The sequence below is a fragment of the Photinus pyralis genome, unplaced genomic scaffold, assembly GCF_008802855.1.
Source record: "Photinus pyralis isolate 1611_PpyrPB1 unplaced genomic scaffold, Ppyr1.3 Ppyr1.4_LG2, whole genome shotgun sequence".
NCBI lineage: Eukaryota > Metazoa > Arthropoda > Insecta > Coleoptera > Lampyridae > Photinus > Photinus pyralis.
The window spans coordinates 31,020,374-31,044,645 of NW_022170403.1; the positions used below are offsets into that span (position 1 = coordinate 31,020,374).

The 24,272-nt window shown below is 34.2% G+C and overlaps 2 protein-coding genes across 6 annotated transcripts; one reads left to right on the forward strand and one right to left on the reverse strand.

Moving 5' to 3' along the window:
- Positions 1–52: 52 nt before the first annotated feature.
- On the forward strand, positions 53–14,001 carry LOC116164844 (leucine-rich melanocyte differentiation-associated protein-like). Of its 5 annotated transcripts, none has more exons than XM_031479072.1 (7): positions 100–194; positions 378–476; positions 610–737; positions 11,852–12,026; positions 12,798–12,924; positions 12,970–13,103; positions 13,150–13,547. In XM_031479072.1, the coding sequence occupies exons 2-7, from the start codon at positions 457–459 to the stop codon at positions 13,382–13,384; spliced, it is 819 nt and encodes a 272-aa protein (XP_031334932.1). In that variant the 5' UTR covers positions 100–194; positions 378–456; the 3' UTR covers positions 13,385–13,547. The 5 variants fall into 5 exon arrangements, 4 of the variants coding, with proteins under 4 accessions (XP_031334933.1, XP_031334932.1, XP_031334930.1 ...); XR_004144012.1 differs by lacking the exon at positions 100–194 and adding an exon at positions 13,571–14,001 and having other exon boundaries at positions 398–540; positions 13,150–13,489; XM_031479071.1 differs by lacking the exon at positions 100–194 and adding an exon at positions 522–540 and having other exon boundaries at positions 458–476.
- A 4,610-nt stretch (positions 14,002–18,611) lies between these two features.
- Positions 18,612–19,995, reverse strand: LOC116164846 (beta-galactosidase-1-like protein 3; the record flags this gene model as incomplete). The annotated part of the gene is made up of 1 exon (XM_031479074.1): positions 18,612–19,995. A coding segment is annotated over one exon (1,281 nt), but the record flags the coding sequence as incomplete, so codon positions are not given.
- Between the last annotated feature and the right edge of the window lie 4,277 nt (positions 19,996–24,272).

A 24,272-nucleotide genomic window follows, 5' to 3' on the forward strand; every position in this document is an offset into this window, starting at 1 on the left:
AAATAAAGAAATTGGGCTGGATTGCATAATTATTGTCAGGTTTCCCCCCCAACTGTTAATTATCTCTCAAACAAAGCAATGAACTTTAACCGACGAAGAAGAGGGGAACTCTTACAAGTCTCGTATTGCTTATTTACATATTGAATTACCAACAAGAAGCAAGTGACCTTTACTTCTTAAATTCACATCAATAAGTAAGTAACAAATTTTTACTTGATTTTGCATTCCAATTTTGTTTCGAAATTAACTCATTGTCGAGCTATTAAAAATTATCATCATAACCTTTGAGTATGCTACTGCTGTAAAGCGATTGAATTAAATCCTTATCTATAATTTATCTTTGCCCGATTATTGAGAAAATTACACTTTTGATTTAGTTGTGCGATTACCTACGTTTATTGAGTGAGTTATATACATGCATATGTATATAGGAAACTATATAAACTGATAATTATAATGGAGGACAGTTGTAATGAGTAAGTACTTAGGTACTTTAATTTTGAATTTGAAGCCCTCGTCAGTAATTCAGAAAATGGTCCAGTACGTATTCTTTAAAACTTGGAATATTTCTCGGCAATGGGTATTTTCCCTACGTGTGGATTTTTTTAGGTGTGAATACGACGATGCCTTCCACGTTGTTGATCTGGATGAACCGTATTCAACGCAGCAGTTTGATACCATAGACGAAGATATTGAAATTTTTGATATGACATCTCTCAGTACCTTAGTTTTGTTAAGTAAGTACTTATTCGTTCTAGTTGCCGAGATATAGTTCTCAAACACGTTTCCTACATTACCATTCATTCTTCCTCCGGTCCCTATTTGAGTCCGTAATCCAAAATATAAAAATCTCCGTAAGAACGTACAACTAGTATTCTGAGCGATATGCCATTTCCCCGAATTCATCAAATCTACAGTGGGGCTGCAACTTCACGCCATAACCCCAAGTATACAGATTTCCCATATAATTTTGTACTCATTTTGTACTAATTTTTAGCGTAACAAATTTTGTACCATTACCTTCAAATCAATTTTGGAGTTGCCCCGAGTATACAAATTCATACAAATTTTCGTGTCATAATTTTGTTCTAATTTGTATCGTAAGCATAAAATTTTCAACCACTATATTGAGGTCACAACTTACGTCGCACCAACCCCTATTATATGGAGTCCCCAAAATTGTGTGCCATAATTATGCACATAATTTGTATGGTTGTAACTTTTTTCAATTTTTCTTCTATTTATTTATTTAGGCGTTTGCCTGTTCAACGTTTACACTGTTATACAAGGCACTGTTAACAAGATACTTAACTTATAGAGGGTGGCCATTTGAAAACGAAACAGACTCTATTTTGGGGACAATTTTGCGACAATTACAATTAAAGCTAATAAAAAGGCAAGTGTGGTTTTTGTTAAGAATTAAATTATCAACAGATTTCTAAACACCTGTTTAAAATGCCGACGCCGCCGACGCAATGGACTACGCATGTCCAACTTTAGACTTGGATAGATAAGATGATTGTAATTGTCGTGTATAAATTTTTGATTTGGAAAATGATTGATTGAAACTAACGGCAGTTACATGTGTGGAGGTAAATTTCCATACACAATATTTAGTCACCCTTCACCTATTGTCCAACTCCAAAATCATTTTTCATGGTATGCCCAATGTTTAAATGTAAAAATCCAAATTACTTACTGCATGTTACGCGGTACCTAATCTGTGCTTGTCAAATTCACCCTTAGCTTCTTACTTTCGGTACTAGGCACTCTCCTTCGAACCATTTGGAATTTTTGGAGACCATTCCGCACAAGATGCACTGCACTTTACGTTAACACGATCGAATGATTTGGTTATAAGTTATATTTTTGATGGAGGGACGGTAACGTAAGCAGGTAGAGATTAATCACCTGATGCGCTTATCTGCACGTGCGGTCACTTTTACCTTTCAATAATTGTTTTGCCGTACCGAATGAAGTCGTTCCTGATAAAATATGAAATGTGAACTACAATTTTTTAACCCATGAGATTGTGTTCTAAATTAATTTCCATTCTCACATGGAAAAACTCAAAATCTGAGTTTCCTTGTCTACCTTCCAATTGCATTATTTTGTCACTGAAATAGCTTTCTTTGGCTCGTTCAAAAATAAACGTTAGCTTCTAATTGTTTTACTCAATATTGCCACGCAGTATTTGAAATATAACAACCGAAAATATTGTTATTAATTTATAATACCTGTGAGAAGGTGCGTGACAAGCGGCGGTATTAGTAAAGTATTGGACTGGAGTGTCAAAAGCAAGTATGGGGAAGAATTTAAGAAGATTTCGAAAGGATTTCTGAGGATTTATAAGAAATTTTATCCGATTTCAGGGATTTCCGTGGAATTGACGGGGAGCTTAAGGGATTTCTTTGGTCGCTTGTAAAAAATTTTCTATTGGACCGATTTTGTTTGTTCATCTTTTGATCGACGAAGAATTGTGTTTTCTTTAATTTACTAAAGGAATCAACTTAGGATTTGCTGATGACACAGTATTGATTGGGAAATCAAAAGAATCCGCTATGATATTTTATGAAACCGCTATTCATCTATTTTGTGCAATTGGATTGAATTTAAATGTTAAGAAAACCAAAATTATAAATATTAACGCAAATTGTTTGAAGAAGAGATTAACTTAAATGGATTATTAATTAAATCTCTGAACAGAAATGAAACTATAAAATATTTAGGAGTCAATTTTAATAACTAGATTACCTTTAATCCACCAGAAATCATTAAAAAATTGGGAACAAAGCTGGATACCGTTATTTCCCACCATTTTCTTAAGGATTTTCAAAAGTTAACAATTCTGATTTCCTATATTTGACCCACTTTAACATACAACTTCCAAACTGCAATTAATTACGTTGCACAATGAATTTCTTAATGACATTGACAAAATGGTTCGCTGTGCTTTAAAAGAAATGTTAGACCTTCCTTCTGACTTACCAAATGCAATGATATATGCATAAAAAAATATAAAAGGTCTCCAATTGTTTTACGCTGGTTGGGAGGCTTATTTACAACACATTAATATAATCGTCTGCAATTTTCTAATGAAGAAATTATTATAAAAAAAGAAATTTGGAAGATGAAAAGAAATTATGTTTGAAAAAGCTTAATTTAATGGATGAAGTCTTCCTGAACAAGCCCGTAAAGTATATAATATCCTTTTTACAAGATCAAGAATACATTAATTGGACTAAATTGACACATAAGGATAGAGGTGCAGTAATCCTTTTTAAGGACTACCCCCCAGCATGGGACTACTTGTTGGTGCTCGCGGAACAATTACCACTTTTTTCAAAGAATTTTCCCACACTTTTGGATTACCATCAAAATTGTTAAAATTAATAGCAATAACTACTAAAAAATTCCATTTACATCAAGTCTTTACTGCAGAATCAATAAATTAATGGCGTTATCTGTTCTTTTACTTGTTTCTCCAATATGTCTTAGCTGCCATAATAGTCCAGGCTAAATAGCTCTAAAATAATTTATTTTCAAAAAAAATTAGTTACCGGGCGAAACCGGGTTTTTCAGGTAGGTGGAATGAATAGAATTTGGGAAAAAATAATTAAAACAGCTGAATTTTTCCGCGGGTGAAATCACGGCGGTTGAAAGGGGTGGAAAGTGGTGTTTTGCAAATTGTGGCAAAACTATTAATTTTAGACGAAAATGTTAAATGTAAAAGTTATAGAGATTAAAAAAATGAGCAACTTTTGTATGTACACTATTTTCACATAACCTCCAATTTTCCTAGTAAAACCGGCAAAATTGTTTTTTTCGTTTTTTATTCTTATTTTTGCGAAAAAATGTCGCAGGGGTTTGAAATTTGGAGGAAACATAGCTTGTTTTATGATAAAAAAGAAGATAATTTTTTGGTCCTGTAAAGTTGAACCGTTTCCAAGATCTCACGATTTCTGAAAAAAACGACCTATTTTTCAAGGGGATAAAAATTCTATTTTTTTTCATCGTACAGAGGTGCGTGGGGTAGCAAAATTTTCGTAACGACTTATATTTTAATAATCAAAAATCAAAAATATTATTCCAATAGAACAATTTTAAGAAAAGCGGCAAAAACGTGGGGAACAGTTTTAAGATATAGGTACCGTTTTTGATAGTAGGTAAATAGCTTTTCTTGCAAATAAATTAACGTATTGGATCCGCGCTAATAAAAAGATTTTGAAATCTGTCTTCTCTCCCCTCTTTAATGTTGCTAAAATATGTTCTTTTATTTCCCAGTGTCCAACTGCCTTAGTTAAAACATCTTTATTATTTATTTTTTCTGCATTTTTGCCGCAATAAAAGCAATTCGAAGTAAAATCGAATTCTGTTGCTTACCGAACAATTTGTTTTTGTTGAATAACTCTTCTTCCTGCCTGTTTTACAGCTTATGGGATTAAGCTGGTCCTGTTGATCGTTTTATAGGAATTATGAATAAAATCCTCATAAAGTTTATTCCAGGTTTGACATCTCAAATCATTTGCTTTGGTCAATGGCCGGTAAAACTAACGTTCTTATTTCCGACTTTGCAAGTTTTCAACAGGCCCAACGCAATTGCATCAGCTATAAAACAGGCAGGAAGAAGAGTCAGTGAACAAAAAGAGATTGTTCAGGGATCAGGAAGCAAGATAATCCGATTTTATTTCGAATTGCTTTTATTGCAGAAAAAATAAATAATAAAGATGTTTTAACTAAAACAGTTGAGCACAATATAACAAAAGAGAATATTTAAGCAAACATTAAAGAAGCAAGAAGACAGATTTCGAAAAAATCTTTATTAGCATCCAACATGTTGATTTATCATGGCAAAAACCGTCTATATCTTAAAACTGTTTTTCCAGTTTATGGCGATTTTCTCGAATTTTTGCTATAGGAATAATATTTGTTTATTTTTGTTTATTAAAATATAAGTCTTCCCGAAAATTTTGCTACCCCGCACACCTCTGTACGATGAAAAAAAATAGATTTTTCATCCCCTCGAAAAGAGGTGTTGTTTTTCAGAAATCGTGAGATCTTGGAAACGGTTCAACTTTACAGGCCCAAATTATCTTCTTTTTTATCATATAACAAGCTATGTTTCCTCCAAATTTCAAACCCCGACGACATTTTTTCGCAAAAATAAGAATAAAAAACGAAAAAAACAGTTTTTCCGGTTTTTCTAAGAAAATTGGAGGTTATGTGAAAATAGTGCAGATACAAAAGTTGCTCATTTTTTTAATCTCTATAACTTTTATATTTAGCATTTTCGTCTAAAATTAATAGTTTTGCCACAATTTGCAAAACACCACTTTCCACCCCTTTCAACCCCCGTGATTTCACCCGCGGAAAGATTCAGCTGTTTTAATTATTTTTCCCCAATTTCTTTTCATTTCACCTGCCTGAAAAACCCGGTTTCATCCGGTAACTGATTTTTTTGTCAAAAAATATTATACACCGTGTCCATTTTTCGAGTGCCACTATGGGGATCTCACTTATCTTAAGAGATAGAAAGTTGGTTAAATGGGGGCAAAGTTGCAAATTTCCGTGCTGAATAAGAATCTGAAAATAAATTTGAAATATCTTCAATACTTTTGAAGATATGACAAAAAAACGAAAATTTCTGATTTTCGTTTTTAATTTGTTTATGATAAACTAATCGTAGTCGACATTTCTAATTAGCACATTATTCGGACACTTTTTAATGGAGACTTCAAATATGGCATCCTGTTTTTAATTACGTTCAAGATGACGGAGAAACACGTGGCAACTTTAGTTTTTCTTATGGGCGCCATATTGGATTTTGACATTTTGGGATTACGTCTTTTTTTCTCTTTACAACGATATATCACACATACTGGTTCAGTATCACATTTTTCCTAAAAATATAATTTTTCATTTTTTGGGAAGAGTGCTTTGGAAAAACAAAACGTTCTTTTGTTGTCAACAAAAGTTTGACAGTTTGATCCATCTGTCTGGTTGCAGCGTTTAGTTGTCAGAGAAGTAGAAATTCGATTTTCATCTCAACCGCTTGCAAAATTGCCTACTCATATTCATTGGGTCTATCACCATATTGCTGTCTACATCTTTTAAAAGAACCATATTCGCCCAAGTTTTTATGCAGCAACGCTTCAAGTATGTTGCAGCAGTCATGTGGGCATTTCGATGAGAAGAGAAGTGTAGTAAATTTGGATCATATCTCTTTGATCTGCATTTGAAAAAGGCATTTTCGCAATACAACTAGCATAAACCTAAATGACACTACATGAAATAAGTCAACCTTTTGTTCACAACAAAAGAACGTTTTGTTTTTCCAAAGCACTCTTCTCAAAAAATTAAAAATTGTATTTTTAGGAAAAATGTGATACTGAACCACCATGTGTGATATATCGTTGTAAAGAGAAAAAAAGACGTAATCTCAAAATGTGAAAATTCAAAATGGCGCCCATAAGAAAAACTAAAGTTGCCACGTGTTTCTCCGTCATCTGGAGAGTTATTAAAAACAGAATGCCATATTTGAAATCTCCATTAAAAAGTGTCCGAATAATGTGTTAATTAGAAATGTCTACTACGATTAGTTTATAATAAAAAAAATAAAAACGAAAATCAGAAATTTTTGTTTTTTTGAGATATCTTCAAAACTATTGAAGATATTTGAAATATCTTTTCAGATTCTTATTCAGCACGAAAATTGGCAACTTTTCCCCCATTTAACCAACTTTCTATCTCTTAAGATAAGTGAGATCCCCATAGTGGCACTCGAAAAATGGACACCGTGTATAGCCTGGACTAATAAATAATTTAACAATTTATTTTAAAAGGGTTAAGTGGGAGAGCAGATGGTATGGATGCCGTACCAATCTGAACTTCGCGCTTTTGGGTTGTCACATAAATTATTTTATAGTTACTATCATAAACTTGTAAACGGCAACTCAATAAACGACTATTATTATTATTATGGTCGGTGTATCTTGTGAGAACTCAGGTCTAGCCTGGTTAACTAATCGCATTATTATTATTATTATTATTATTTTAAGAAATCATTTATAAAATTAAAACAAAACAATTAATAAAAAAATAATATAATATATAAAAACATGCCAATTTGAATTATAGATATATAAAAATATAAATGTACATATAAAACGACATTACATTACAAAAAGACAAAAAATCACAAAACATAAACAAATTTGTTAAATAGATTTGCACTCACGGACGAATTCATCAATAGAATAGAACGCATTTTCGGTGAGATAATTTTTGATTTTTTTCTTGAAGGGCGCAAGTGACAAACAAATGAGAGCTTTAAGAACTTAAAATAAAACCTTCAAAATAAGGTATCACTCGACCCCCTATTCGATTTAAAATTTTGGGGGCGCTTGTCATCCCCGCTATGACTTTGCCCTCAGGGGGGCGAAACTTGCAAAAAAATGGTTCCCCCCTGAATCAAAAATTGACGGGTCCAAAGATTTTTTCGTAAATGTTTTGAGGTCCCCAAAATAGGCTCTGTTTCGTTTTCAAATGGCCACCCTGTACAGTCCATTTAGTGTAAAAAATAGTGTAAGGTTCTAATAAAGGAAAAAATCGTGAAAAGCTACTTCGTTCCTATTTCCAACCTCCAACCCCAACTAGGATGCATGAATTTTGACTGCGAAGCTACGATTTTATAGGCGAAAGAATAGTATGGATTTGATGTAGTCGCGTATTTGAAGTAGTGCGATTATGTATTTCAGACCATTGGTCCACACTCGATCAATGGCTTGAGTCGCTGTAAATTGTTTGGATCCGTGATCTCTTTCAATGGTCTCAATGACGCATTGCAGTTGAATGGTGGTACTTATTAGGCAACAAATGATAGGTGGTGGTCCGAATCTATAGCTCTGTGAGCACCTGTTGAAGAAGTTGCTAATTAAAATTCTTCAATGTTCTACATTCCCAAATGGCGTTTTTTGGAGTGTAGGTCTCCAATGAGTAGTGTGATTTCGTCTGTTGAGATGTCTAGAAGCCTTTTGTGGGGTTCCTTATAACACATATGATGTTTACGGAAGTACTCCAAGAATAATAGTGTTAGTGGTTGACATTCATGGTTTATGATTTTGTGCTTAGTATAATGATGGCTACTCCTCCTGATGCAATGTTCGCAGTTCTATCTGTGCGGTAGATTCGGTATCTAGATATTTTGAGTTCTTCGGAGTTACGAGTACTTACAATTCGACTTCAAGTGAAGCACGAAAAACCTACTGCAAAATCACTATCATACGAAGCTCTGGATAGGACACATAGGAAATTATTTTGTAAATTACAGTTGTAACTGGGAATTATACTAATTTACAGTTGTAACTGGGAATTATCCTTGACAGTTACAACGGTAAATTAGTTTAATTCCCAGTTACAACGGTAAATTAGCATAATTCCCAGTTACAACTGTAAATTAGTGTAATTCCCAATTACAACTGTAAATTATAAACTAATTCCCAGTTACAACTGTAATTTACAAAATAATTTCCTATGTGTCCTAGCCAGAGCTTCGTACTATCACGTATATGTAGTCAGTACTAGCACAGACAACATATACTACAGACGGTCAATCTTAAGGGGAAAAAGCACGCTAGTTTTGTTTCAGATGTCCCCTTATTTAAAAACCTGCTATCCCTCTATTTTGCTCCATCTATTAGCGTATACAACAATGTGTTGGTTCTTCTACAGATTTCTTTTATTGGAATGGTTTTGCAAATTGTCATGGGAAAGAAGTATTGATACTTTATTTTTAGAAAGCTGTCCCACAAGAAATCCCCATATTTACATCTGGGCGAAGTGCTGATAATCTTTGCAGGTACACATACAAAGCAAATATCACTTCATATTCGCAATTACGTATTACTCGTTGTGTTTGGGTGCATAAGAAATGATATAACTTGCACCACTTTTCGAATTCTCGAAAAAAAAGTGTAATCTCCCTGTGTGTTTATATATCTACGTACCCTCCTTGCCTACTTGTCTCTCAGTTTGTGGAATAAATCTTGCAATCAGCAATTTAACTTCATTTAACTTGGATAAAGGAAACCTAAACGTAAGCAATGTTCGAATGAATATTTGCCTCATATGTAATAAATCCCATATGAGGTGTGGGTGTGCAATTATCGGTCAATTACAGCGGTAGGTAATTGCATTGTAGAAAACGAAAGAGCCCTGCGATAATTGCACATTTCATGGGAATTTTATAAGTAGGTAAGGTGAGTTTGTAATGTTTATTCGGGAAATATTCCCCCGAATTACACTCGTGCATCAAAATAAACCTAATAATTTTTAGCGCATTTTCCAACGAAGTTGGGTGCGCTATTGCAGCCACTTTCTCTGTCCATCCGACTGTCCTAGGCCACAGTTTTCAAGATATTTAAGTAGTTCGTTCTTTTGCATTCGGTATAGTCGCATCGCTCTGGTACCTGAGTCAAAGAAAATCTGCGTAGGACGCGCAATATCAACTGCGCAGTTATAAATGTCAACTTCCTTATTTATGAAGATATTTCTTTAAAATTTTAACCATAATATGCCTCTAGTAATGAAAAACATAGCGTACATAGGTATGGTCTTTTGGGGAAGTATTGATCAATTTATGGAAAATGCGCTGACGTTACTCGCCTTAGGGCGAAAACCTTTTTAATTGTTTATTCAAGTATCTTATCAGTAAAAAACTGCGTTCGGTTATTTTCATAATTTGTTAAAAGAGCATTTTGATGCACTTGTGCAATTACCAACGAAAATTGTCACAAAGCAAAGTTTTAATAGCGATCCTCGAGATGGTTTATAATTTTGTATCTATTACTGTCTACCGGTTTAGTGTGTTGTTACTTCACTAAACGAAACCATGTATATTGTGTGCAAAAAATCCCCTGAATCCGTAAATGACAGTCTAGCTGACCGGAAACTCCGGGAACATATTGCTATACACAAGAAAACGAAGAAAAAATGGGAAAATGTCGTTTTTTCGCATTTGACTTAATTAGGTATCTCGTTAACTATTCCTCTTACGGAAAAAGTGAAGAGAACGAATTTGTTTAGAATCGATTTTCCTATCAGATAGAGATACAGTTGGTATGATTTTTATTAAACAGAGTGCCAAGGGCCTATTATAAAGTTACTTTCTTGTTCTATTTCTGGGGTTTCCACTAAACTAATTCCACAGTCCGTCGATTTGCAAAACTCATCGGGAGAACAGACAATTGTTGGAATAGGTTGTTTTACGGTTCCACCATCCATAAAAATATTGAAAACGCTCTGGGAGTCATCCAGTTTGAAAGACAAAGCATCGAGAAGGGCGTATCAACAAAAACAAATGTTAATTTTTGGGTTACTTTTTTTGTATTTTTCCAGAAAAAACAATAACATTTAAAAATGAACGGTTCTGTACCAACTGAAAATTCGATTCTAAACAAATTCATTTCTATGAGCTCGAACAATAGTTATAGTTGACGAGATAATTGCAAGTCAAATGCGAAAAAAACTGCATTTTTTCTTGTTTTTTTGTGTATAGCAATATGTTCCGGGAGCTTCCGGACAGGGAACTACATAGAATATACTTGGTTTCGTTGTGTGAAATGCCAACATCCAGTTTAGAATACTTTTGGAGCTAATTTGACTGGACTATGTTGACCCTACACATTGACATAAAATAAATAAAGTTCGTTAAGTGCTCCCTCCCCTAATCAAAAAAAATTGTGATGATACATATAGGTAGGCAAGGCCGTGCGAGGGGGGCCCAGGTCCTGGACGCCAAGTCTGGGGGGCGCTGAAATCGCCCGTCGTCGCCTTCGTCCGGAGCGTCAAAGGCGTGAGTGAAAGGTTTACCTCGAATTTTATAAACGAATCCGTACACACTCTTGTTTCGTATTTTATAAATTCAGAATCAGTAAAAATTTAAAAATTAAAAACTGTCGCGTTTATAAAGTCGGTAATTTCATGGAGTTAGGAAATCAAACAAAAGCGCCTGCATTTGCCATGTTTGATCTCAAATTGCCATGGCACCACTGAATTTCTTAAAAGCGCCAGTTTTTAGTTATCCAATTTCTTGGATTCAAAGTTCAGAAAATTAAAAGCTATAGTATGCATGGATTCGTAATTTTTTTCTCTACAAAGTACAAAAAACCTAAATAGACTTTCTAAAATAATTAGAGAAGTCAATAATCAGAAATGAAAAAATTACTATTGCAATTCCTATGGGGCGTTGTTCAAGTCACCACCCGGTATAATAATATATTTATTATGGAAAAACAAAAATTATGTTTATTATTCTAATAAAATCTTTCCTTGCCCAACCACATAATTTTATATTTGGAGGCCAAATTTAGTTTCCGCCCTTGTATAACCAAACCCGCTCCATCAATTTTTTAAATGTTTAGAAAAGAGAAAAATGAAGAATTAAAATGTATCCTATTTCATGTAATTTATGATGTTATTGAAGTGAGCGCTTATCTTATCTACGTAAAGGCCGGCGTTCTGAAGCCGAGGAAATAAGGTTTGAGTATATGTATTTTATTTTTACAAAAATGACTCCATCTATTACACACTTTTACCACACACAACAGTTTTCTGTGCGTCTACCACATTTTACGACAAATTATTTCGACTGCTTCAAGGTAGACAACACACTAACCGTACTCTATTAGGTGTTGCGTTTATTTCTATAGCATTGCATTGACCGTCTGTAGTATATGTTGTCTGTGGTACTAGATCTGAAGCTAAACTGAGCTTATTTTGGGTCCCGTGTGAGAAATTAGTGTGCTTACCGACTAACTAATCATTGTAGCACTTAATTTGATTTATTTTACAGGCCAGAACGAATCGAAGTCTGAATCGTTTGCTACCTTAGAAAATGAGTTATTTTATACGGATCCAAGGCATCGGCTATCGCTAGCTTATGAAAAGCTGCACTCAATACCAAAATTGCTGCTACATGAACTATCGCCCATTATTAAAACGTTGGATATAAGTCACAATGAATTTGAGTAAGTAATACAAGGTGGGACCTCCCCTAAAACTTGAAATTTATATCAAATGGTGACTAAATTTAACATTATTTTCAAGTTTGTATTCGCTAACCACAACTTTTGATTTCGCCTGTTATTTTCTGAACTCGTTCGTTATTACTTATGAAAATATACCCATTCAATGTAACGGATGTGCTTTTAAAAATGTATGTCAGCATACTTATATGTAACCAGTTCAGGCACGTTTCGAAGCACCTCTGATGGTGATGGAGATCAAAATTAATGTGAGATATGATTTGAAAATGAAATGAGATCTAAATATCCTATCATACTATCAAAATTTTTTAAGGTATCAACCACCACGCGTAAAAGTGGGGTAAACTTTTTAGTAAGAGGTGGAAATTTTAGTTGATACAAAAAGTTTTCAGACAATTTTCATTGCACGAGGTGTATTTATTAGATTATTTCCGGCACCATAAATCAGTTTTCCAATTCGGTTGGAAAGTTTTTATTGTAAGTTTGCTGGATTCAGTTTACAAAATCTAAAAGCTCATAAATGGAAATGCTGATTATTGTTGTCTTATTGGTAAGTTTAAATGCGATTGAAACTACTACAAGAATTCATCTATCGTATATTTGCCAGAAAACAGATACCTAATTATTAATACTATAGGTACACAGTCTGTTCGATTTTAACTGTTACAGCGGATATCTTAGTTGCATTAATTTGGTATTATTTGGTGTTATTTGTTATTCTCGAAACAATTACATTAATTGTATTTTTTATAGCAATATTGACTTTGCGGGAGAATTCAAACAATTAACAATGTTTATCTGTGATCACAATAATATTACCTCAACAACGCACATTCCTTACATGCCCCAATTGGAATTGCTATGGATGAACCATTGCAAGGTAAATTAATCAACAAAAGCTACATATAACTATCAAAAACTGCAGATAGCCGAACTGTATCCATGGGCGAAGAGGTTACAACAGGCTTGTCCGAACTTAAGGCATTTGTCGTTAATGGGGAACCCAGCGGCTCCGTCGTACCTTAACGGCGGAACATTTTATGAGTATTTACAATACAGGTAGAGATGACTTTTGGAAAACAAACAGTAACGTTATTTTTATTAGGTTATTTATGATTTCGTTATTCCCAACGTTGGTTCATTTGGATGATAAAGTCGTTACCGATGACCAAAGAGCTGAAGCGCATCGATTATACAAAAGGCCATTTTTTGAAAGGGTTACATCGAAAACAACTACGACCCTACCTACATACTTAAGATCTGTGACGGATAAAGTTTCTGAAATTTTGACACCACTACCGACGCTCTCGTTAAATAACCAAAAAAACTTAATTATTTAAACAATTGTACTTTATAATTATGCAACATTTATCATTTTTAGTTACAAGAACGTGACAACATTGTATTTTAAATTATAACAGAGAAATCAAACCACGTATGGAAATGTAAGTCTGTGTATATGTAGATATGTGCACATAAAAAAGTCCTTAAAAACACCGGTAATTACTTGTTTTATTTGTACTTAGTATTTCACCCCCTTTGTTATGGTGATCATGGGAACCGACTTGTACAAGAAAATTCAACTGGAATTACATTGAATTCGGGTTCAATTTGAATACTAAGAAACGGAAGTCTTTAAACTGGACTTCTTTATTACACTTTCTGTCCATCCGTCTCGTATTGTTTTCTTTTCGAGAAATATGACGTGTTTTCCCGAAAACGTAGAATAGTGGGATGCCTTCGGAAGCGCTCGAGATTTTTCATGAAATAAGGGGCGGTAGCTATATAAGCAAATCGAATTGACAGTTCCACTTTCAACGCCGAAATCATAAATGGTGTATACGTAAGTGACAAATAAATTTTGCTGTTATAAATCCATTCTTTTCAATACTGTTATAAATTTATTGTTCATTATTTGTAAATAAATAAACGGCGTAATTAAATTTACGTTACAATATTTTTATGGAGATTATTTTTTGAATCCAATTCAGGTTTTCCAAGAGTTCTACGCCAATTTTTAAAATGTCACGTAAGAAGAAAATTGATAAGGTTCTGGTAACATTTCCTAAGCACACTTTGAGGAAGACTCTTGAAATGACCTCAAGAAGATGACGAAAATAATGTGTTAAAGATTCCGAGAACGCTTTCTAAGCAAGTCGTTAAAACTATTTCTAAGAAGATCCCTGGACAGAAGGCAATTCTAAAAATACTTTCAAAAGAGACTACTTATTACTAACTAAAGAATGTTTAGTCCACTTTTCTAGAACGACCGCTAAGATTATTTACATGGAAGTGATTTTCCATATTTTACAAAATACTCCTAAAAAGGTTTTCCAGAGGATTTCTTGTGACACTCCAAAGAAGGTTTCTAAAGTTTCAAAAGAAGTTTCTAATTTAGGAGGATATTGTTCTTTGTACAACAAGTTTTGAAAGTGATACTTTCCCCTAACTGCAAATTCATGAAGACACTTTATATTAAAACTGATTTTCGTGTTGACTGATTAAAAACTTTCATCGAACTCATTCTGCTAATATTCTCACAGGTTATGCGCCCAGATTATGAAGTGCGTGTGCGTTTTAGTGTAAATCGATAGAAAAATAAGTTAGTGCGAAAGTCAACGTTATACATCAGAGAAGTGTTAAGTTCAGAAAACTTGTATAAAATGGCACAACACTCGAGTATATCCTTAGGATTCGAGAAATTAGTCGCCAGGGAGAATTTTAACAGCTGGAAATTTGGGATAAAAATGGCGCTTATGCATGAAGTTCTTTGGGGATGCATAGAAGGCTATCCAGAGAGGATGACACAAGCTCAAAAGTTACAAGATATGCAACATCCGGTGGATGATGAGTTTTTGGGTGTTATTTTGTGGCCTTACTCCAGAATATGAACCCATGGTAATGGCAATTGAAAATTGTTTTGAATCGATTACAAGTGATTGTGTAAAAGCTAAATTACTTCAAGATGATAAATACAACAAGGAAAATCATGAAGTTGATTTGTTATCAAATAAAAAGACATGGAAGAAAGGTAGTAAATCGGGAGTAAGATGTTATTCGTGTGGAGGCATGGGACATTATAAAAATCAGTGTTCCTATAAGAGCTCAAATTCAGAAGAAAATAAAAAGTCTAATGAGAGAAAGAGTAAGTACCAAAAAGATAAAAAGGATCATGCCAAATCCGAGAAGGCATTGCAGACTTCTGTTACCAACAACAGTGTCCAATATTCTCAGAAGTGGTACATTGACTCAGGGGCAACCACACACATGACATTTGAAAGGGATTGTCTTGAAGATTTTGAAAATCTGATAGATTCCAAGATTGTAGTTGCTAACAATCAAAGGATATCTGGTGCAGATATTGGAAACGCTCAAGTGCATACCAAGTCAGGTAACAAAACAATATCCGAGATCGTCTATGTTGCAGAATTAAGGGCTAACTTACTGTCGGTGAGCAAAATGGTAGAAAAAGGACATGCTGTGGAATGAAGATAAATGTGTTATTTATGACAATGAAAAATTCCAAGTCAAAGGAGGGGTTGTGGCTAATGCGACTCACCGCTCTACGAGTTGGACGTTTTTGAGCAGCAGAGTTTGCTTACTGTGGCAAATTCAAATTCTGAAGAATTGTGGCACAAGAGACTAGGCCATCTCAATCGAGTTAGTATGCAGCTATTGAAAAAATGGAATGGCTGATGGCATAATGTACGGCAATGGAAAAGGGGACCAATGCCAAAGGTGTTTGCTGGGAAAGCAGGCGAGGCAATCGTTTAATAAGACAGGAGGTTAAGCGAGCTACAGATATTTTAGAATTAGTACACACAGATTTATGTGGACCTATGCCAGTTTCCTCTTGGAGTGGGGCAAGATACATTTTTGTACTAATTGATGATTATACTAGAAAAGTATTTGTATATTTTTTGAAATCTAAAAGTCAAGTCCTAGATCATTTTAAACAATTTCAAATATTTGTTGAGAATCAAACGGGTAAGAGAATTAAGGAGGTTAGAAGTGACAATGGAACAGAGTATGTTAAGGTTTCACAAATTACTTCAAAATAAAAGGTATTGATCATCAAACCACTGTCACACGGTGTAGCAGAGAGGACAAATAGGACGATAGTAGAAAAAGCTAGATGTATGTTGCTTGAGGCAAATCTAGATCAAAAGATGTGGGCTGAAGCTGTCAACACCGCAGTTTATTTGAAGAATAGATCACCTCACAAAGCTGTAAAAGGATGTACGCCAGAAGAAAAATAGTCAGGATTGAGAATTAATCTCAAACATTTAAAAGTTTTTGGCTGTATAGCACAGGCTAATATACCGCAACAATTAAGAAAGAAATTCGATCCAAAGAGCAAGGAATATGTGTTCGTGGGTTACGATGAACATAGTAAAGCTTACAGTCTGTTTGATATTGAAAAATCAGGTCACATCATCAAATCTAGATGTGTCGTTTTCTTCGAATATCAATTTCAATCTAGGAAAAATGATCGTGATGAGGGGAACAGAAATCTGGTTTTTCAAAAAGAGGATGCTCACATAGAAGAGGTGCATGAGGAAGAAGTTGAAGATATACATTCTGATGCACAATCTGATGATGATCTGGAAGTGGATGTTCCACAAGAAAATGATGTACAACTCAGAAGATCGGAAAAAAACTTATACAGACCATGTACTGTATTTGGTATCGGAAGCGATGAATGAAGAACCAAGCACTGTATCTGAGGTCTTGAGTCGTGATGATGCAGAAAAATGAAGACAAGCAATGGATGAAGAGTACGAGTGATTAATAAACAATGAAGTATGGACATTAGTCGAAAAACCAGAAAATCAGAAGATTGTTCAGTGCAAGTGGGTTTATCAATTAAAGTGTGATTCAAAGGGTGAGAAGAGATATAAAACCAGACTAGTTGTTCGTGGTTTAACTCAACAGTATGGAATAGACTATACAGAAACGTTTTCACCAGTTGTTAGAAACTCTAAGTATGCTTTTTGCCATAGCGGTAAGTGTTGATTTAGAAGTAGATCATGTAGACATTAACACAGCTCTTCTTAATAGTAATTTGAACGAAAGAATTTTTATGGCTCAACCAGAGGGTTATATTAAAAATAATAAGGTATGTTTGTTAAACAAAACCATATATGGGCTTAAACAAGTTTCACGTATGTGGAATTTAAGAGTTGAACAAACTTTGACAGAATTGGATTACAAAAAGTCTAAATATGAATATGAAGAATTGAAGGAGCAATTGTTGTTATTGCCTTGTATGTTGATGATTTTTTGATTTTCTATAATAATGCTGGTGAAGCTGCTAAATTAAAGGGTGTTTTATCAGAGAATTTTAAACTTAAGGGCTTGAGCCAAGTCAAGAAATGTTTAGGTTTAAATATTTAACTAGATAAAAGTAAGCAGGAATTAAGAGTAAATCAAAAGCATCTTATATTTGTTAGAGAGATTTGGTATGAAAGACTGTAAACCAGTTTCAACTCCTATCGAACCAAGGCTAAAGTTAGAAAAAGGAAAATGTGATAAAAGTATTCCTTACATATGTCTTATAGGTTCTTTAATGTTTTTAGCAGTTAATTCGAGACCTGATATAGCTTTCTCTGTAAGCTATCTAAGTCAGTCTAATACTTGTTACACAAATACTCATTTTCAACATGCTAAAAGGTATTGAGGTATTTAAAACGGACCATATTGATCAGAGTTTAATTTACAAAAAAGGTAATTTGGAAAACAAAGGATTTTGTGATGCTGATTGGGGAAATAATTTAATCGATGGAAAAATCATATACTGGTTATTTGTGTTTGTTGTCAGGAGGGGCAATTTCATGGGAATCAAAGAAACAAGCATCAGTAAGTTTATCTAGTACCGAAGCAGAAGATGTATCTATTTGTCAAGCAACTAAAGAAGCTATATTTTTAAAAGGTTTTCTTGGTGAAATTTTACAAATAGATGAAACTATTTTGTTATGTAATGATAAAGTGCGCAGAAGTTGGTTTCAAATCCTGTATTTCTTAATAGAACTAAACATATAAATGTAAAATATCATTTTATAAGAGAGGCAGTTGAAAGAAAAGAGATATGCTTAGAGTATATTTCAACAGATCAGATGCCAGCTGATATTTTCACAAAAGGTTTATCAGAGCCAAAACACAAATATTTTGTTAACTATTTAGGATGTATGTAATTTCAAATATATATGTTTATAAGTAGTTTAGTTTACAAGTTTTGTGTATGTATCTTCACTAGATTAAATGGGGCTGTTGGAATATAATTATAATCAAGTTTGATATTCATACAGCGCCAGCTTATATAAGTAATTTTAAAATATGTCAAAAATTTAATTCAAGAAATGTGTCGTTGTAAGTTTATATTAAAACTGATTTTCGTGTTGACTGATTAAAAACTTTCATCGAACTCACTCTGCTAATATTCTCACAGATCCTTAACCTGTAACTGAATAATATCGGTAACATTCGCGATTTATTGTCACTCAAAAACTTCTGCTTATATTCATAGATAGAAATAAACGCCATTGAAACCCATAGTAAAAATCTTGATAAAAATTTTTAGTTTATATTTAAGGTACATAATAAGATTTTGGGTTATAATAAAAATGTATTTTTAATGCCATCTTTTTGTGTTGTTACAGATTATATATAGTTAATTTTGTTTTATCACAGTCGGCACATCTCCATTAATCGCAGGAGTATAAAATATTGGTTGGCTGGAGAAAACGATTTCTTCGCTCGCCGTAAAATGTTCAAATACGATTATACTATTCGTTCCTTTTCGTAATAAAGGCGCCGGCAAATACAAGGTTTGTTGTGGACCCAGCATTGATGCATATCGCCCTAAAACAAAACCATTTACGATCACAATTCCCTTGCCCCACTTCCTCATGTCTATGAATGTATCGGCGAGTTCGTTTACCACGAACATCGCCCTATACATAGAAGGGCCTGCCAACCATAAAGCTTCAGGAACGTGCCATCCTGTTAAGTTGTCATTCCACTTCCTTTTGAATTCCATGGGAATGATTTGCCAATTTAATAACTTATCGTTGTTTAATAAAATGCCTCCCTGCCATATTCCCTTGTACTGATTAAATTGTTCTAAGTACCCAAAATTATTTCGCCCCCAATTTTCGACTACTAACTCTAAAGTTGCGTTATGCACATCTTCAACTCCTAAATGGAGCTTTCCGTTAGCAATTCTCCAGTACCCAAAACCGTTCAAATCGACCGCACTTCTTAACGGTTTGGAAACAAGCATACCATTTACCAAAACCATTACAGTATCACACACGTGCCCTTCAATGGTAAGGACCGAATTTGCTGGTATGTGTAAATTCTCCTTCTTATAAGTAATGTACCCGTAGCTTTGACCTGCCCCGTTATTCATCGGAAGATGTTCCATGGAAATCGGGGTTGGAGACTCAAACTTCTCTGGTACCCTGTCAATAATTTCCTTCAGTTTTAACTGTCCCGTTACGTTAATGGTGGGGTACGCAATTTTTAAGGTAATTGAAGGAGCTTGTGGGGTATTAAGATTCACTTTGCTGAATTTTTTTATAAGTTCCTTAACCATTATATATTTTTCCGTATAATCGCCGGCTTCGGTTAAGGGCGCATCGTAGTCATAGCTTGTTGTATCCGGTTGATAACCCTTATTGTTAACACTACCATCGGCAATATTAGCTCCGTTAAGAAAGCCCCAGTTTGTGCCACCTATAAACATGTAGATGTTGAAAGAGGCGGGATACCGCAGAATCCTCTCGAGGACGTTGTTGAAGTCCGAATTTTTTCTTGTGTGGTGTTTTTCGGACCAGTGATCGAACCAGCCACCCCAATACTCCATGGCCATCGCTGGTTTGTTTGGTTGTAATTGCTTTAGACGATCAAAATCTTTTTCCGGGTTAGAGCCAAAGTTGGCAGTCTGGAAAAAGATATATGTTTACTTCCGTGCCAAGATTTAGCATTAATTCAAAAAAATGAATGATTTGTTTTAGCATTTTGAATACAAGCATTTTCAAATTTAGATGCTATCAATGTAAACAAGTGGGTCATACAACAAAGGCAACCGAAGGCAATTCCGAAGAATTTTCGTAGTTAACAAATGGAATAGGTAATTTCCAAAATACAAACAAGAAATGTAAATTTATAATATCCGAATGGAAAGCTCTCGGAAAGACCTTCATTTAAAAAAATACGTTCAGAACCGATTAATAGTTCACGAGAAATGCTTTTGACTTTTGGCTTGTTTTCCAGACAACCAAAAATGATTTTTCAAATCGGGTCGCATCAAACGATTATTTAAAGCGTGACGTTTTTTTATGCTTCTATTTGACCAAAATGTATGATTTTTATTCATCAGAGTGCCAAGGGTCTAATTATAGATAAGATAATTTCTTGTTATATTTTTGGATTTCTAGGATAATTCAAGAAAAAAATTGTTTTACAAGTACACACTATTATTAAGTAAGTACATACAGGGTGTTTCGTGAGGAATGGTACATACGTTAGTCTCCCAGTTATCTATGAGAATTGAGAACATATTTTTAGGCACTTGCTGCTTAAAATGAACAAATCTATAACATACTATGTTATTATGTGTGTACCATTCCCCATGAAACACCCTGTATACAGTCTGTTTCAAATTAAGACGGTACTATTGCTAACTTTCTTAGTTGTTGTTAGAAAGACGGTTAAATTACCAAAATTGTGTATTTTTTCTAATGAATCTAAATCTGAAATTAAAACAAAACAACATCGCATTTTTCAGATAATAGCAAAAATGTAACTTTTCATAAGGAACGCCCTGTATATTACATAATATGACAGCTTATGAAATTCGCTACTTAAGTAGTAACTTAATGATGTCGAAAATATTTCAAATAACCAACATTTTTCAATTACTAACGACCTTCTAGAGAGTTTAAAATTTTGTAGTGCCTGTCCGTCTGTCCGTTAGCACGATATCTCGAAAACGAATGGACGATGAAATTTTGCAGATAGATTCTTTATCAAATTTGTAGATCAGAGTTCGTGAATTGGCAATGTAAGTAAACAAGTAAAAAGGTTTTCGCCCTAAGGACCTAATGCGCCAAAAATAAGGGCTCTTTTGACATTTGCGTTAGTTGTGCATGTTAGAATTGCATGAAATTCAACATTGGCATAGCTTTAGTCATACGGGGTGTCAAATTTAAAACGTGCAGTCGGCCATATTTTCCAAACTAAAGAAGATATTGAAAATCAGAATGAACGTTATGAGTGACAACACCGCACCCCTCTTAACCCCCCAGACCCCTCTCTTCAAAAAATCCTAAAGGCAACCTCATACCTGTGACACATCATTGGAAAGCTACTGAAAGATGCTTTTCAGTGGTACCAATAAAGTCAATATTCATTAAGACAATTTAACAAAAATTTAATAATTTGCCATAAATCCCTCAATGTCAACTCGTAGGGCAGCTGAAGAGACAGGACCATCCCATGAATCAGTTAGGCGGGTATTGAAACTTCACCACTTCAATACTTCAAGAACTTGGGGATGATGACCCAGATAGACGAATTAAGTAAGAAACATTTGTTTTAGCGACGAATGTACTTACTCTTTGAACGGCAATGTTAATAAACAAAACGTTCGTTACGGGAGTGAAGAAAATCCGCATATCTTTAGGGAAGGACATACTCAGTATCCAGAAAAAAACTAATGCTTGAGCGGGTATTTTGGGGGATGCCATTATTGGACCGATATTTATAGAAGGAACTTTAAATGGTGACATTTATGGCGAACTATTGGATAATATCATACAACCGCTGATTGTTGAAGAGTTGGAAAATCAGACATGCAAGACAATTTATTTCTAAACGAAAATTTGTTGCATTTTCAACAAGATGGAGCACCTCCACATTATGCCCTTCCAGTTCGACAATAGTTGGACGAACAATATCCCGACCAATGGATTGGAAGAAGAGGTCCAATCGAATGGCCTCCAAGATCTTACTTCTTCTGATTTTTTCTGTGGGGTCACCTAAAATCAGTGGTGTATAAAACTCAACCAGCTTCAATTGCAGAACTACGGGAAAGAATAATTATTCAAGGATGTCGTCTTATATCTAAAGAGACCTTCAATAATGTTCGTAAAGAGTTTGAAAACAGACTTTATTTTTGTTTGGCCAATAATGGCAACCATTTTCAACATTTATTGTAACATTTATTTATTTTTGTTAATTATTAAATTTTTTTTAAGTTGTCTTAATCAATATTGACTTTATTGGTACCACTGGAAAGCATTTTTCAGTAGCTTTCCAACGATGTGTCACAAGTACGGGGTTGCCATTTAGAATTTTTGAAGAAGGGGGGGGGGTCTGGGTGGTTAATGGGGTGGGGATAATAACGTCATTCTGGTTCCCCCTCGATACCCCCGAAACGGTACTGCGCGATTTTCAATATCTTCTTTAGTTTGGAAAATATGGCCGACTGCAAGCTTTAAAATTGACACCCTGTATAATACGCAATGCCAAAAGTTGGGCCTAATCGATTCAATATTTACAGTGCCCTTTTCGCTATTCGTTTTATTTATGAAAGTATTTAAATGAAATTTGAAACATGGACACTTGGAATAAATTCAAATCTAAATCACCAGGTTCAAAATTTGATTTTTCACGTACTATAGCCATACCCAGGAGCTCGTTTGGTATATTGGTTTACACGTTTATTTTCATTTCGAGTTCTAGTTATTCATAAAAATGAAAAATGCTCATTGCTCCTAAATTTATCCCCCTGTATTGACATATCGTCCCTTAAATCGTGGTAAACACGAGTTTATTTTGCATTAAATAATTTTCCAAATTCTCTTTATTTTTACCGAGGTGTAACAAGCAGTTCGTCTTAAAATAAAACTCGAAATTTGTGTTCTCCACGATTTAAGGGACGCATATCACTCAGATACTTAAGTATACCCCTATTGATTAAAGCATTTTTTCATTTTTATGAATAACTAGAACTCGAAATGAAAATAAACGTGTAAACCAATATACCAAACGAGCCTTACCTGGGTATGGCCTTATAGTATGTGAAAAAATGGGTCCGTTAAACTGCCCCCCCCCCACTGAGAAATTTGATAGTCGTATTATTTTAAAATGAATGCGCTCATATCCGCCACCGATAATAACTCTTGCGCTATTATCGTTTTTTTAGAAATCCAAAAAAACATTTGGGGGGGGGCCAAGTGAACGTAGCCCCCCCAGTACGTATTTTGTCGCTTGTAACTAGGTCACCTGATACATTTGCTTATGCGCTCAATTGCGCCACTTGAATTAAAGCTAGCGCCATTACGGTTAAGCTATAAAAAATTTTTAAAAAGTGGAGGGTCTAACAGCGTTTTCAAAAATTACGTTTTTTAAAATGTTTTTTCTACATCGTACCTTTCATCATTCGCTAAAATGAGCCGTAAACATAAATCTTTGCGCATTATAGTTTTTGAGAATCTTTTTTAGTACCTATAGAACTATAACGCTATTCATTTTAAGAAGATAGCGGTAGAAAGCATAGGAACAGTTTAACCTTCACTGTGATTGGTTAAAAGTTAAAACACGAGTCACTATTACCCTGAAAAATAAAACGAGTGACGAATTCTGTCTGTTAAAGTACCTTTACACTATAATATATCTCACATGACTTTTTATATGATATGTTATATGATATTTACTACCAACATATTTTTCGTATGAGTTTTAATGTTTTACTTTACACTTGACAGGTTTTTCATATGACTTTAATACAAGAAGTTACGAAACCTATATAACTTCTGTAAATTAAAATGTCCCAAGTTCCAAGATTGGGCTACTAGTTCAAACGTTACAGCCCTTTGAATTTTCTTTCGAAATTGGTTTCTAGTCTATAACTTTTGATTGAGAAGTCTGATCGAAAAAGTACGAATTGTTTTGGATTCTGCGCACCAAAATTAATAAGAAAAAGTGTTTTCCCGAGAAATTTTGGTGCAGTCGATTTTTGGTAAAAAAGGAAGGTTATACACTGCCTTTTTTTGAGGCCCTCACAAAAAATTGTCTCAGATCGACCCGGAAAAAATTTTTTCTTATAGAATGTCGCCTGTAGAATCCATAATTTCAAACAGTTCCAAGATTGGGCTACTAGTTCCAAAGTTACAGCCCTTTGAATTTTTTTTCGAAATTGATTTCTAGTCTATAACTTTT